The sequence below is a fragment of the Danio aesculapii genome, chromosome 24 (assembly GCF_903798145.1).
Source record: "Danio aesculapii chromosome 24, fDanAes4.1, whole genome shotgun sequence".
NCBI classification, from domain to species: Eukaryota; Metazoa; Chordata; class Actinopteri; order Cypriniformes; family Danionidae; genus Danio; species Danio aesculapii.
Window position 1 is genome coordinate 7,629,935 of NC_079458.1, and position 16,766 is coordinate 7,646,700.

A 16,766-nucleotide genomic window follows, 5' to 3' on the forward strand; every position below is an offset into this window, starting at 1 on the left:
ATTTCTGAGGGAAAAAAATTCTAAATGACAATATTTTTGTATTTTCCCAGTGATGGGTTGCGGCTGGAAGGGCATCCGCTGCGTAAAACATGTGCTGGATAAGTTGGAGGTTCATTCCGCTGTGGCGACCCCAGATTAATAAAGGGACTAAGCCGAAAAGAAAATGAATGAATATTTTAGTATTTGTAACAAGTGTTCTTAGATTAGAATAAACATTAATAACATATTAGTAGTGTTATTATAAATGAGACCCCATCCATACTTTCAGTCCAGTAAATCTACAAGAAATTGTCAGAAATTCTAAAACGATAACACATTTTTATGTGTTTTCAAAGGCAGCTTGTGATAGCATAAAGGATTTACAAACATGAAACCTGATTTTATTTTTTTTTTGAGCAGGTTTTGTTAAAATATAGTCATGTGATTTATTTTTTGGCTGCAATTAAATTGTTTTTCTATTGTACTGTGATTTTGCATCATCAGCTACATGATTAAATGCAGAGATCTGATTGGTCCAAGAACAACATGACAAACTTTTACAAATCACTGAAGAAAATCAGTGGCGAAAGCAAAGAGATCTGCAGAAAGAAAAAGCGTAGAGATTCAGTGGTTCATCTTAACAATGTGAAAATTGACTGTGAAAATCCACTCTGTGTGCAAATGGGCTGTGAATGAGTGTGTGTGTGTGTGTGTGTGTGTGTGATGGGGAAACTAGCTTTCCGTTGTAGTCATCAGGTGATAGTTCTATACTTTAAGCTCAATTATTAAAACCCCTGTCCTGCTTGCAATTGTGAATGCGTTCTGATCTGAAAACTCCTCTTTACTGATTGCTTCTGTCTTAAACAGGGCATTTTGTTAAAAAGAAGCGGGAAGTCTCTCAATAAGGAGTGGAAGAAGAAATATGTGACTTTGTGTGACAACGGTCTGCTCACGTACCACCCCAGTTTACACGTGAGTATCTTATTTATGGCTACTGAGTTCACAAATCTGATTCTTTTTTGCTGAATTGATTCATTCGTATGATTTGATTCAGTGAACTGGTTCTGTGATTCACTGATTTGTAATTGTAATGTTTTGGCGAATAGTTAGTATTTCATGTCTACACTGCATGTGATCCTTAAAGTCTGTTTGTTTGGGTTTTTTGCTAGCGCACTTTGTTAGTCTTAAGGTGAACAATAAATCCCTTAATTTACTGAAAAAACCCAGTTTGTTTTGATAATCTTTAATCAAAATCTGACCATTCAGTTCTGCTCTGAAACGGCAGCCTTCCTCTGATTGTTTTTTTCTTTTTCAGATATTTTTCAAGTGATATTTAATGCAGTATTTCCTATAATATTTTTCTTCCTGGTAAAGTCTTATTTCTTTTAATTTAGCTGGAATAAAAGCAGTAAAAATTGTTAACTATTTAGAGGTCAATATTATTAACCCCCCTTAAGAAAATTTTATATACGTTGGTCCCTCGCTATAATGCGGTTCACCTTTCGTGGTCTTGCAGATTCACAGATTTTGCGGTGTGCAATTTGACATGCTTTTTTACAGCGCATCTATGTCTTGAGTAGCGCATTGTGTCCTGTGTCCTAACTGGCTGTAGACCATTGTCAATCAATCTTCTCCGTGTCTCCTGTACAGTACAGAATGCATTCAGCATGCCAAATTGACATAATTCTTTGATCGCTAGCAGTGTGACTCTGAAGTGCTGTACTGTATATTTGCAAGTTTTCTCTCCAACAAACCCCGCAATGTTGATAAAACGTACTGCACTATTAAAGGCACCTGCGGTAGAGGAAGATGATAAACATCAGACAAAAAGTTGGACTTCTGGACACGCTAAAGGAAGAAGTTAGCAGTGGGGCATTTTACAGCCTTAAAACATCTGTAATAATTGTAAAAAACAAAGCCTATAAAGTAGGGTAATAAGTAAAATGACCCTAACTAGCCTAGTTAACATAATCCCTTTAGTTAAGTCCTTAAATTGCGCTTTTAGCTAGTATCTTGCAAAATAAGTAGAAAAATATTCCGCAGCCACCATAGCAAGACAAATCCAAAAACATGAGTTATTAAAACTATTGTGTTTAAAAATGTGTTCAAACATCTCTCCGTTAAACAGCATTTATGAAATATATATATTTTTTTCTATAAAATGGGAATATAAAATTATAAAAAAACCTATAAAATTATTTATTTTAGTTCTTATGGGTGAGTCGGTGCTCCCAACACAATAATGTATTTTATTTTATAAATATAAAATTTACTCAAAATACCCATCACACTGTTGTTTTGTTCTGTTTTGTTCTGTTCTGTTCTGTTCTGTTCTGTTCTGTTCTGTTCTGTTATGTTATGTTATGTTATGTTATGTTATGTTATGTTATATTATGTTCGGTTTTTATTAGTTCTTATGAGTGGGTCAATATTATTTTATTTTAGTTCTTATGGGTCAGGCAATATTCCCATCACAATATTATTTTATTTTATTATTTCTTATCAGTGGGTCAATATTATCTATTTGAGTTCTTATGGGTCAGGCAATATTCCCATCACAATTTTATTTTATTTTATTTTATTTTATTTTATTATCAGTAGGGCAATATTATCTATTTGAGTTCTTGTGGGTCAGGCAATATTCCCATCACAATTTTATTTTATTTTATTTTATTTTATTTTATTTTATTTTATTTTATTTTATTTTATTTTATTTTATTTTATTTTATTTTATTTTATTTTATTTTATTTTATTTTATTTTATTTTATTTTATTTTATTTTATTTTATTTTATTTTATTTTATTATTTCTTATCAGTGGATCAATATTATCTATTTGAGCTTTTTGGGCCAGGCAATATTCCCATTGTTTTGTTTTGTTTTATTTTATTAGTTCTTATCAGTGGGTCAATATTATTTTATTTTAGTTCTTATGGGCCAGGCAATATTCCCATCACTGTTGTATTTTATTTAAATTTTTTTTTATTTAATTTATTTTTATTTATTTTATTTTATTAGTTCTTATGGGTGAGTCAATATTCCCGTCACCATATTTTATTTTATTTTATTTTATTTTTTACTAATGGATCAATCAATATTCTTATCACAATATTGTATGTATTTATATGTTATTAGTTATCATGAATGGGTCAATGTTGCCATCACAGTATTGTATTTAATTTAATTTAAATTTCAGTTTATTAGCTCTCATGGATCCCTTAAGTTAAGTCTTTAAATTGCGCTTTTAGCTAGTATCTTGCAAAATAAGTAGAAAAATAATATGCAGCCACCATGGCAAGACAAAAACATGAGTTTTTAAAAATAGTGTGTTTTAAAACGTGTTGAAAAATCTCTCCATTAAACAGCACTTGGGAAGCAGTTTTCCAGTAATAAACACACACAGAAGCTGGACAGGTCATCTGCTCTCCGCTTGCGTTTCTTTCAGTATTCGCCTCAGGATGAGCACAGACGTCTCCATACAGGACATTCATCTCTGTCAGAACCCCTGCGTGTGCTCTCCTCAAATCTCCTCTTTCCCTCCGCTCTCTTCGTCTGCACCGCACATTTCCCGTCACACGTTTAACACAGGTTACTAATTAATAAAGCCCTGCTAATTAACATCCACCAGAGAACCGGCGTTCCTTGACCACCCAAGACACGTTACACGAGTCTCCTCAGACTATACAACCGAAATTAATATCTTGGCCAAACTCGCGTCTCGCCCATCAACCCGCGCGTTTATTAGCGACACAATGCGCATCTCGTGCCAGCCATGTGTGTAATAGGCACACGATGCCATAATGCTTGAGTTTGGACACCTGTGGACCACTCGTTTAGCTCAAAGAGAGAGAGAAAAGAGACGGTTTAATTCCGCGCCGCAGCCAGCCGAGCCGTCCCACAATCCCCTTCTGTTAATTCTGTCTGCTACATCAATTAAATTGTTTGTAGAAACTAATTGAATATGGCTTAATCACACATCTTAATAGCTTTCTGCGCCTCAAACTGGCTGTTAATTCCAGCAATAAAATGGAATGAGAGCGCTCACTGGGTAATTAGTACTGAGGCTTTTCAAGAAATTAGTGCTTTATGGGGCGCAATAAAAGTGAAGAGGAGTTGGCGGGGGACTTTGGAGGCCGAAATCTCTGCTCGCCTTTTTTTTTTGTGCTGAGCAGGGTGATTTGCACCTCAGCTTAACCCATTTGCGTTCTCGGCAAACTTTGGTGGAAAATGGAATAGGCCCGGTTGAAATGGGAATGAGTCTGCGAGCAGTCGTTAATGCTAATTTTGCTAATCTGCGGCGCTGTGGAAACAGGTGAATGGATTGCGTGGGTTTCATTGTCCAGAGCTGAGGTTTTTTCACCGCTGTTTGTTTTTGAAGCACTAATAGGTTTCTTAGTTTAGTTATGCAAGCGCTGTGTGTGTTTATTATTCCCTTTAGTCAGACCAGGTTTAGTTTGAACTGTTTTATATCTGAATTATTGCAGAATACTTAAATTTAGGATCATGTTTTAACATATCTAAATGTGGGAATATCTAATAAATGAAATAATAAATATGTATTTCAGTGCTGTTGGTTTAATAGGTATCTTGGTTTAGTTATGGAAGCGCTGCTCGTGTTTATTATTCACTTCAGTCAGACTGGGTTTAATTTGAACTCTTTTAAATGTGAATTATTGAAGGATTCCTAAATTTGGGATCATGTTTTAATATATCTATATTTAAGAATATTTGATCAGTTAAATTATATATAAATAAATATATATATATATATATATATATATATATATAATATATAAATATTTTTTTATTTTTTTTTTTCTTCTAGTGCTGTTTTTTTTGAAGCACTAATAGGTTTCTTGGTTTAGTCACGGAAGCACTGCTCTCGTTTATGATCCTCCTCAGTCGGACTGGGTGTTAATCTGAACTGTTTTATATCTGAATTATTGAAGAATACTTAAATTTGGGATCGTTTTAGAATATATCTAAATGTGAGAATATTTGGTAAATTAAAATAATAAATCTTTATTTCAGTGCTGCTCATGTTTATTATTCACTTTAGTCAGACTGTGTTTAGTTTGAATTGTTTTTATATCTGAATTATTGAAGGACAAACAGATCAGTGTTATATTGTTTTTAGGGCCTGACTCGACCTCACAGTATTGCACATAAAATAAAAAAGAAGAGTTAAATTTGGGATCATTTATTTAATATATGTGTTTAATAAACTAAATCATAAAGATATACATATAAAAAAAAATACATATATATATATATATATATATATATATATATATATATATATATACATAGTATTGAACATGTCACCATTTTTCTCAGAAAACATATTTCTAAAGGTGCTGTTGAATTAAAATTTTCTCCAGACAACCAAAGAAATACATATATGCAAAGAAAACAAACCTAATTAGTTTACAAATGAAGTTACGTGTAATAAAATGAAATGGCACAGGAAAAAAGTGTTGAACACATGGAAGAAAGTCAGTGAAAGCCCAGACAGCAGCTGAAATCTTTCAGTAGTTCTTTAGCAACCCTCTGCCCTTCCTCGTTGTAAATGAATATTAGCTGCTTCAGTCCAACATCTACATTAGCAGGATGATGAAGATGAAAATAGAGTGGACATTTCAGCAAGACAATGATCCAAAACACAGCCAAGGAAACTCTCAAATGCTTTCAGAGAAGGAAAAAAAAGCTGTAGAATGGCCCAGCCAATCACCTGACTTGAATCCAATAGAAAATACAAATTAAAGATCAGATTTGATAGACGAGACCCACAGAACCATCAAGATTTTTATACTCTGTTGAGGTCTGTGCAAAACTTACATCTAAGCAATGCATGTGACTTCATTCTCCATATGAGAGGCGTCTTTATCTAATACTTTAAGGCGTCTTTAAGTTCAGTCCCACGGTATAAATGACATGGAATGCGCAATGTGTTTTTGACACAAATGTGCAGAGTTAGCCTCATTTGTGTCTTTCACGTTTGGTGTGAACCCAGTCGTGTTGACCAATCAGAAAGGAGATAACAGTGCACACCTGGTGACATCATGAGGCGAAAAGCCCAGTTGTAGTATCCACATGACTACACTGTACCAAGAGTTTCAGAAAATCTTCACCATGGCCAGAGTTTTCAGAAAGCAATGTGATTTTACACAGTGGCGCTTTTCACATAGAAGTCTGTTTATGAAATTGTTCAAGAGTCCAGTCATGACGCATTTACAACCCAGCCCACTGCAGCACAGGGGTGTCGGAAGATTCAGAAACAGTATAGAGTCGCTCAGCCTTTTCGAACTTCTTTTTCCCTCAAACGAATAACAAGAAACAACTTTACGGCAAGTCTTAGTTTACTTTTTGCTGGTTTCCAAAGCTCTAACGCTTCGAAATGTCATTTTTCAGGACTACATGCAGAATGTTCACGGTAAAGAGATCGATCTGCTGCGGACGACGGTGAAGGTGCCGGGGAAGAGACCGCCTAGAGCAGTGGCAACAGTCGCCCCTACAGCCAGTCCAAAAACCAACGGCCTGACCAAAGACCGCAGCACTTTACAACTTGGCATCGGAGCCACAAGTGAGTCTATTAGCACATTCATTCAGTGGAATTATAACTGAAAATAATTTGTTGATTTAGAAGATATTAAATGCACAACTTATAAAGGTGCTAACATTTCCAAATAATACACGGCAGAAGGTTTTTGAGTCACACTTTATTTTAATGTTCGATTCATGCTATTAGCAAACCATTTACTAAGAATTTTAGCTCAATAAACTACTAATTAGCTGCTTATTAATAGTTAGTAAGGCAGTTGTTGGGTTTAGGTATTGAGTAGGGATGTAAAATCAGATCATTTTATAAATGCCATTAAACAGTTGATGTCTTAATATGAACTGTTGCCAGTAGTAAATGGTTTAAATTGTTACTTAAGTTAAAGTGTTATGCTGCGTTCACACCAGACGCATTTGAAGCGTCAAGCGCGAGTGATTTACATGTTAAGTCAATGCAAAGACGCGCATTAGACATCCTGCGGCATGATACGTGTGAATTGCGTCATTCACGCCACCTCATTTGCGCCTATCGTGTCTCAGGCTGTCTATTAAATGGAGCGTCGCGAGTTGAGCGTTTTGCGCGATTGACACTTTTAAGTTGGAAATCGCTCGAGTTGGAATAATCTGAATTTCAGCGGACATTCGCTAAAAGCTTCCATCATCCAGGTACAGTTTCTGGAGAGCTGGGTGCACCTCAGAATGGATCTAGTGGACTCAGGCACAGCTCCAAGCGAATCAACGCTGTTTTTCAGTCTTCCTAAAGCACACAAACACAGCTATTCTCTCAATAAAATTTATGTTAGCCATTTAGCAACGAAGCTAGAGTCACCCTGCAGACAGAAACCCTGCCCATGACGTGAATCCATGTCTGTTGTGAAGTGGATTTGATGATCGAATTAAGTGAGTAAACAAAATGTTCATGCGGCTGTTTACGTGTGAATATCGCAATTTATCTGTGCGTACCACGTCTGGTGTGAACACAGCATTACAGTTTGTGTTTTCATAGGAAAATAAATATTTTTCTCTCTCTTATGGACTTATAATGGAAAAATCAATTAATTAATTCAATAAATACATAATATACAAAATAATATTGGCATCCATGGTTAAAAGACCTTAACATTTTTGTTTAAATTTGCCATTTTGTACAAATTTGAGGAAACAATATATAAATGCACATCTAAAACACTTTCGTCTCTAAATACACCAGACGTTTCCTTCCACTTTCTTACAATCTCTCCATATCTTTAAAAACATTGTGCATTTCTGAGTGTGCGTCACACAGGTGAGTGGGATTGACAAACCACCTGTAGAAACAATCTTCACTGCACCAGACACTTTACTTACTCCATCTTGGAAAATAACATTTACTTGGGAATGTACCACACATCATGTTGCACTACTTTTTCAACCTTACATACCTCTTTTTGCACAATATTGTTTCTGTTTTTTACGTTAAGTACTTGTATAGTCTGTCTCAGGCCAAGTGTATAATTAACTATTTATATTATATGCATAGGTAGATTGTGTTTATATTTATGATTCAGTTTATTTATGTAGCACCGTGGTCCAGCAAGACCTGACATTTCATTCCATTATATCTCCACACATATAGTAGAATGATAACAAAGCTCACAGGGAACTTGAACTTGAAGTTAGTAATAGATTATAAATATAATAATAGTTTCTCATCATGTATAACCTCCAAAATTGGATCCTTCATATAAGTAAAAACATATAAAAAAAGATATGTGTGTGTATGTATATATATATATGTATGTATATATATATATATATATATATATATATATATATATATATATATATATATATACACAACAAATATTTTTAGTTTGTAGTAATTAAATGTTCTCAATAATCTGCGGTAAGTTGAAGTAATTTTTTATTGCATTTTAATTACCTTGATTTGAAGTTTATGTAAGTTTGACACCTAGTGGTTGAACTAGGTATTGCACTCCTGGATTAAAACACACTAGCGCAGGTTGCCAGATTGACGACACCAACAGGAGTGTGCCTGACTATCGAGCCTAAAGGCTGATTTAAATTGTGTTCTAAATAAAAGATATGCACACGATATGAGGAATATTTTCCATATTATAAGTTTTTTCCTAACCAGCACCTCGAATTGATATTAGAAACGGCTTCTATTACTCACAGGTGAACAACAGGATAAACTGACAATGATTCCCTCGGGTAAAGCTCATGTGCTGAATTCTGTGTTAAATGCTAATAATGTGAGTTTGAATGCCATTTTACATGTCATTTATTGCCATACTACTGAAAGCAGCAGCAGATAGTTCACCGTTCTCAGATCTTGAAAATCAAATAAACTGTTTGAACTTTAGAACTGTGACTCAGTGCAAAACCACATAGCAGTGATTCAGCACGAACATTTAATAATGCTAAAGAGGTTTAACATGTAATAACTATATTATAAACCTTACCGTTTCTTCGGAGTGCAGTGAGTGCACTATTCTATGCTTCTCAATGGCTGTATTTAATTTTTTGTCGTATTTTGGCTTATCACTGCAAATCTCAATCATGTAGCATGTTGTTAGGACACGGGGTTACAATGTAATCTGCTCACCTAATGTTTACATTCGTAATATATATATAATTTGCTAATTAATAACCTTATGTGGAATCTGCGTCTCATTTCGGAGGCTGTTACTGTCCACCGGAGATCACATTTCTGTCACGGACGCATGCTTAGGCCGCATTTACACTGCACAGATCAAGTGACCCAATTCCGATTTTTATTGCACAGTTTTTTTATAGTCATAAAGCACAGGTATTTAAGCATGTTAACGAGAGAGAGAGCGCAATGTCCGCCATGTAACCAATATAAACTAATATAAAACTAGTGCATACATCACGTGCATAAATCACGCCATGGACATGACATTAAGATGCCTACTGGTTTAAAAAAGCCTATATATCAATAGAAGATGGACAAATTAGAACCTTTCTGTCATAAACTATAGTGAAACAGCTTGTCAAAAGCTGCGCACAGATTACATACAGGAATAGAGAAAAGAGCACTCTTTAATTATCAGCTTTTAGTCAGCGCCCGCTTTTTTTTTCCTGGTCATTGCGCCTTTGCTGTGTGCTGTGTGAATGCAGACAATCGGATACGAGTCACTTTTAAAAGATGATGTAAGCAGGTCATCAAAAAATATGATACAGTCACAAAATCGGAATTGACCATCAAGATCTGCAGTGTAAATGCAGCCTTAGAGAGCCTTCCTAACTGAATGAATGAAATGCGCTGTTTTCCAAAAAAGCAACTTGGGATTCTGAAATATAATTGGCTGAAATGGCAGTGGGTGGGTTAAAGGGACCAAAACAAAGACGTTCTGACACATAATGGACATTTTCAAAGCAGAATATCTGACTTCAGCATTGTTTTTCAGATAAACAAGAATGTTCACTTAGCATGTTTCTGAAATATCTGCAAATATATTATGGTATTTTTATGCTTTAGAAGAGTCAAGTACTTACATACAGCACGTTTAACACTAATCAAGGTATTATGGGTCAGTCGTTTAATAAACAAATAACGGAAATCCAAATAGCAAGATTTTCTGATTTTGAGTAGGATTTCCCATTCTTTCCTTTCATAGACTCTAAGAATGACTTTGCTGCTTTTTCAAGCTACTTATGTAAAATGAGTTGACACAACACAATTCAATTAAGTTATTTTGGGGACAACTTAATTGTTTTATGTACAACCCACTTAAATTCATAAAAAAGATTAAGTAAATTAAAGCGATTTGTGTTGAGACAACATGAAGGAATTGTGTGGAACCCAACTTTTATTTATTTATTTATTTATTTATTTTTACATTGTAGCGATGTCTATTTGTGTTTTCACTTTTGTCTGAACATCTCATTTTTCCTATGTTTTCTCCTGAGAGAGAGAGATTGGGAGCTTTAGGAAGGTATAATTGGATTTAGGTAGCTGAGATCAAGTGTAATTAATAAAAAAACATGAGTGTGTTTCTCTAGGGGCTCTGCAAGCTGTGGAAACACAAGCGGCCCGGACCTCCGCATCACTTAGCCTGAGCTAATTGCTTTTGCTCCATTAAAGACAGGTCAGCAAGGGCTTCTGGGAATTGCAGTTCTCTGGCTGGTGTCCAGTCTCTTGTTGGACTTTATTAGTCACAGAGACGTAAGGAACATTAGTCAGTGTTGTTGCGCTGCTCGCAGAAACACAAAAGTTGAGATTGCGTTCAGGTTGGCAACTAATTAACCTTCATTCGACTGCAGAGGAGAGGTGAAACATGAGGTTGAATTAAGGAGGATTGTGGGGCGTTTGGACCTGAAATAGGCAGAACATCTGGACCTGTTTTATTCAAGCTACAGAAAATTGAGATTTGTGGGTAAAGAGCTCAAACATGCCCTCAGGCAGCATATATACACGGATAGGAACATTAGTTGAGACTGGCTGCATCTGTATTTAGGTTATAAGCCTAGTTGCGCATGTAAACAAATGTAGTATGGTTTAGTTTACGATAACAGTGTTGTTGACGATTTAGAAGTGAGCATTATTTCAAATAGTTTATAAATTCATTAAGCTTTAAAAGCGGTTTACATCGTCATTGTTATCACCAGACACATTGTCAATGTTGCATTTTTTTTTTTGACGTAGCTTTGTCATTCATTCATTCATTTTAGCTTAGTCCCTTTATTAATCCAGGGTCGCCACAGCGTAATGAACCGCCTACTTATCCAGCACATGTTTTTTACGCAGCGGATGCCCTTCCAGCTGCAACCCATCTCTGGGAAACAGCCATTCACACTCTTACACTACGAACAATTTAGCCTACCCAATTCACCTGTACCGCATGTCTTTGGACTGTGGGGGTAACCGGAGAACTCGGAGGAAACCCACGCGAACGCAGGGAGAACATGCATACTCCACACAGAAATGCCAACTGACCCAGCCAAGGCTCGAACTAGCGACCTTCTTGCTGTGAGGCGAAAGCACTACCTTCTGCGCCACTGCGTCGCCTCACGTAGCTTTGTTTTAGATGAAAACGTGTATAAATTGACAGAATTTTTTTCATATTTAATTATTCAGTTTTGTCTGTTTCCATATAAATGTTTTGTTGAAACCAGTATCATATGAAAATGTGAACAATTACAAATAGAAGCAGTTTTAAACAAACCAAAATGTATATTTTATTATTATGTCTGTCTGGTTTATTATTAATAACTCCTAATTGAACAGCGTAGATCCATTTATAATCTTTTTTTTTTGGCCACAATGTTTTTTCCATTGTTGTAACCAAACTCATTTTCAGTTTTAGCTGTTTTGTTGCTTTATTTGTGTTTAAGGTTTTTTTTATTTATATTATCAATAATGCTTCATAGAAACATGATAATATATGCATAGCATTTGAACATCCTTATATGATAATTAATCCTACCAATATGTTGGAGACAAGTTAGCAACATGTTAAAACAAGCTAAAAACATCTTAACATCATGTTTAACATGCTAATAAAGCTCTGTTATCAGTGTGATAAAATATGTTAGTAGTGTTATTAATGTGAGAATATATTGTTCACATGCTAAAACTGTGCTAGCAACATTTTTGTAACATGTTAAAAGATGTTAACATTGCGCTTTAATCGTACTAGAAGCGTACTAAATCATGTTCGTAACATGCTAAAAGCAAGCCTTAAGGCTTGGCTGTCTCAAGCTAACATCAGAGTTTGTCTACAAACATTGGATTTTAGTTTCAAGATGTTAGTTACAGGTTAGCAATAGGCTAAAACAAGCTAACAACATGTTGCTTATTATGTTAACAGTACTGATTTTGCTGTGCTAAAATATGTTAGCAAAGTTATTAATGTGAGAATGTTGTTAACATGCTAAAAACAATGCCAGCTATGTTTTGTAAGAATGTTTTGAAATAGTGCTAAAACATGTTATAAACATGCTTAAAGATGTTAGCATTGTGCTTAATCATACTAGAAACCTACTAAATCATGTTCATAACCTGCTAAAAGTAAACTTTCAGGCTAGGTTTTATGAAGTCAGTATCAAAGTTTAAGTCTACAAGTTTTGCCTTTTATTGAAAGATGTTAGAGACAGTTTAGCAATGTGCTAAAACAAGCTAACAACATGTTGCTTAATATCTTAACAGTACTGCTATCACCTTACCAAAATATGTTAGCAATGTTATGAATATATTGTTGACATCCTAACAGTGGTAGCAGTGTTTTATAAGAATGTTTTAAAACATTGTGCTAAAACATGTTAGAAACATGCTTAAAGATGTTAGCATTGTGCTTAATCATACTAGAAACATACATAGTTCATAACATTCTAAAAGTAAACCTTCAGTCTAGGCTTTCCGTACTGAAAAACAGCTTAAACCAGCCTAGGCTGGTTGGCTGGTTTTAGCTGGTCGACCAGCCTGGTTTTAGAGGGGTTTTGGCCATTTCCAGGCTGATTTCCAGCCATTTCCAGCCTGGTCCTAGCTGGTCAGGCTGGAAAATGACCAGCTAAAACCAGCTTGACCAGCTTAGCCATGCGGGGAGCCCAGCCAAAACCAGCTATGTCCAGCTTAAACCAGGCTGGTCAAGCTGGTTTTAGCTGGATTTAGCTGGTCATTTTCCACCCTGACCAGGCTGGAAACCAGCCTGGAAATGGCCAAAACCCCTCTAATACCAGGCTGGTCGACCAGCTAAAACCAGCCAACCAGCCTAGGCTGGTTTAAGCTGGATTTTTCAGCAGGGTTCTCAAGCTAATATCAAAGTTTAAGTCTACTAACTTTGCATTTTAGTTTAAAGACATTTAAAACAGGTTAGCAATGAGCTAAAACAAGCTAACAACATCTTATTTAATATCTTAACAGTAATGCTATCGCTGTGCTAAAATATGTTAGCAATGTTTGAAAATATTGTTAACATGCTTAAAACAATGTTAGCAATCTTTTGTAAGAATGTTTTGAAACACTGTGCTTAAAGATGTTAGCATTGTGCTTAATCATACTAGAAACATACTGTACTAAATCATGTTCATAACATGCTAAAAGTAAACTTTCAGGCTAGGCTTTCTCAAGCTAGTTTTAGTCTACATTTTAGTTTAAAGATGTTTGATACAAGTTAGCAATACGCTAAAACAAGCTAACAACATGTTGATCAAATTAACAGTACTGCTATCATTGTGCTAAAATAGGTTAGCAATGTTATTATGTGAAATGCTAAAAACAATGTTAGCAATGTTTTAAAAAAATATACTGCTGAAACTGTTAACACTTTAAATGTTAGCATTGTTAGCATTGTGCTTAATCATACTCGAAACATAATAAATCATGTTTTTCTCATGCTAAAATTTTACTTTCAGGCTAGGTTTTTTTCAAGCTAAAATCAACGTTTAAGTCACGAACGTTTAAAGCTAACATCATTTTAGTTTGTCTACAAACATTTTAGCTTAAAGACGTAATGACTAATATACGAATCAATTCGCATGACAAGTTATTTCACCCCAAGTTTTGATGTTTTACTTTGATGAAGGTTACTCGAAACCTTAAAACAACCAATTATTTTTTAATTTACTATCTTATGAGACGTCATTGACCCGCATACAGAAACAATGATCTGATCTGAGCTGACCTTTTTTATCACTGTTATGATTCCGATCAACCATTTGACCTTCGCTTTAGCAGTAAATTTCCGTCCTATCACTCGGGTCCCGATTTGACACGGGGCCACTTTTCCCCCTGTATCCCTTTTCCCGACTCTGCGGCGCATTACAAGGAAATTGTGTTAATTTCCACTCGAGAGGGAAAAGGTTACGATTCGCAGTGGGCCGCCGACCGCGTGGAGGACGCACACTTGATTATGCAATCTGATTTTGATTTCATTAGGCATGCAATTGATGCGAGGGAACAAAGGGGTAATTTTTCATTCATGGCGGTCTAGCTGAGCCCTGTCTTTTTCTGCAGTCTGTAATTCATACACTTCCCCCTGATCTGAAGACCATTAGCAGCTCTGGGGGGGTTTGGGAGTGTATGTGTGTGTGGGATTGGAGAGATGAGGAGGGTGAGGATGAGCCAAAGAAAGAAGTGAAGGAGCGCAAATGAATGAACGCATGTGTCCGCAAGTAAAAGAGTCTGTCTCGACGCGGCCCGCTCTAATCTTTCTGCTAAGTATTCACCGGAACCGTTTTAAATATGATCATTCTGCAAGCGCGCGTTCAGTTGTGTCACCGCTGACAGATATATAATATCAGAGAGCTAATGGCCTGCCCATCAGCTTTAATCAATGACATCTGCTCTGGAGGTGTGTGTGTGTGTGTGTGAGACGGAGAGGTTCATGCAGAGCTGCTTGTGTTCTTCATTTACATGCGGTGCACAGAATGCAGATGTGTTTGCGTTTATGAATTGTGTGCATGCTGCCCTTGAGGTGTGATTTATGAAATTTATAGATATAGATCCTATATTTTTTATATTTAGTAAATTTCAAATGATTATGTTGGTGTATTTGAATGGATAGTTGTTCAGAAGTTGTTTTATGAATGGATTGTGTGTGCTATTTTCAGCTTGTTTAATTATTATTAATATATATCTTATAAAAAGGTCATAAATTAGTAATAAAGCAGGTGATATTTTGTCCTTTGTCTGATTGCTTGCTTGATTTGTGACTGTATGTTGTCTGTTAGATTTAGATTTGGTCATTTTTAGCTATAAATTAGGTGATATGCTCAGTAAACGAGCTGATATTTGGTTATTCTATCAGTTGATTTGTCTTTAGATTGTCTTTAATTTTACATTGCATTTTTTAAAATGATTTTTAGTCATGATAAGTCAATGAATGAGCTGATGTTTGGTTATTTTATCAGCTGATTTGTCTCTAGATAGTGTATGTTCCCTGCTTTTAAATACTTGTAATAATTTTTGGTCATTTTTAGTTATAAATTAGGTAATATGTATATATTTTTCTACATTTCACCTTTTGTTGTGATTTTTAGTCATGATTTGCCAATAAATGAGTTGCTTTTTGGTTATTTTATTAGCTGATTTGTCTTTAGATTGTCTTTAATTTTATGTGGCACTTTTAAAAAGATTTGTAGTCATGAAAATCCAACAAATGAGCTGATGTTTGGTTATTTTATCAGCTGATTTGTCTCTGGACAGTGTATGTTCCCTGCTTTTAAATACTTGTAAACATTTTTGGGCAATTTTTAGCCATAAATTAGGTGATTATTCTTTTTTTTCTACATTTCACCTTTTTAAAAATGATTTTTAATAATGATATGACCATTAAATGAGCTGATATTTGGTTATTCTATCAGTTGATTTGTCTTTAGATTGTCTTTAATTGTACTTTGCACTTTTTTAATGATTTTTAGCCATGATAAGCCAATGAATGAGCTCATGTTTGGTTATTTTATCAGCTAATGTGTCTCTGGATAGTGTATGTTGCTCGCTTTTAAATAATTGTAAACATGTTTGGGCAATTTTTAGCAATAAATTAGATGATATTATTTTTGTTTCTACATTTCAGCTTTTTTCTTTTGATTTTTAGTCATGATATGACCATTAAATGACCATTAAATTTTCTACATTTCACCTTTTTACAAATTATTTTTAGTCATGATAAGCTAATAAACGAGCTGATATTTGGTTATTCTATCAGTTGATTTGTCTTTAGATTGTCTTTAATTTTACATTGCATTTTTTAAAATGATTTTTAGTCATGATAAGTCAATGAATGAGCTGATGTTTGGTTATTTTATCAGCTGATTTGTCTCTAGATAGTGTATGTTCCCTGCTTTAAATACTTGTAATAATTTTTGGTCATTTTTAGTTATAAATTAGGTGATTATTCTTTTTTTTCTACATTTCACCTTTTTAAAAATGATTTTTATTAATGATATGACCATTAAATGAGCTGATATTTGGTTATTCTATCAGTTGATTTGTCTTTAGATTGTCTTTAATTGTACTTTGCACTTTTTTAATGATTTTTAGCCATGATAAGCCAATGAATGAGCTGATGTTTGGTTATTTTATCAGCTAATGTGTCTCTGGATAGTGTATGTTGCTCGCTTTTAAATAATTGTAAACGTGTTTGGGCAATTTCTAGCAATAAATTAGATGATATTATTTTTGTTTCTACATTTCAGCTTTTTTCTTTTGATTTTTAGTAATGATATGACCATTAAATGACCATTAAATTTTCTACATTTCAC

The 16,766-nt window shown here is 34.7% G+C and overlaps 1 protein-coding gene across 3 annotated transcripts in view; it reads left to right on the forward strand.

Moving 5' to 3' along the window:
- agap3 (ArfGAP with GTPase domain, ankyrin repeat and PH domain 3) overlaps nt 1-16,766 on the forward strand; it is a 371,686-nt gene that overhangs the window by 247,289 nt on the left and 107,631 nt on the right. For all 3 annotated transcript variants that reach the window (XM_056450381.1, XM_056450382.1, XM_056450380.1), the window contains exons 10-11: nt 847-951; nt 6,390-6,561. In XM_056450381.1, the coding sequence (XP_056306356.1) occupies nt 847-951; nt 6,390-6,561 (277 nt within the window). The remainder of the gene's footprint in view (nt 1-846; nt 952-6,389; nt 6,562-16,766) is intronic.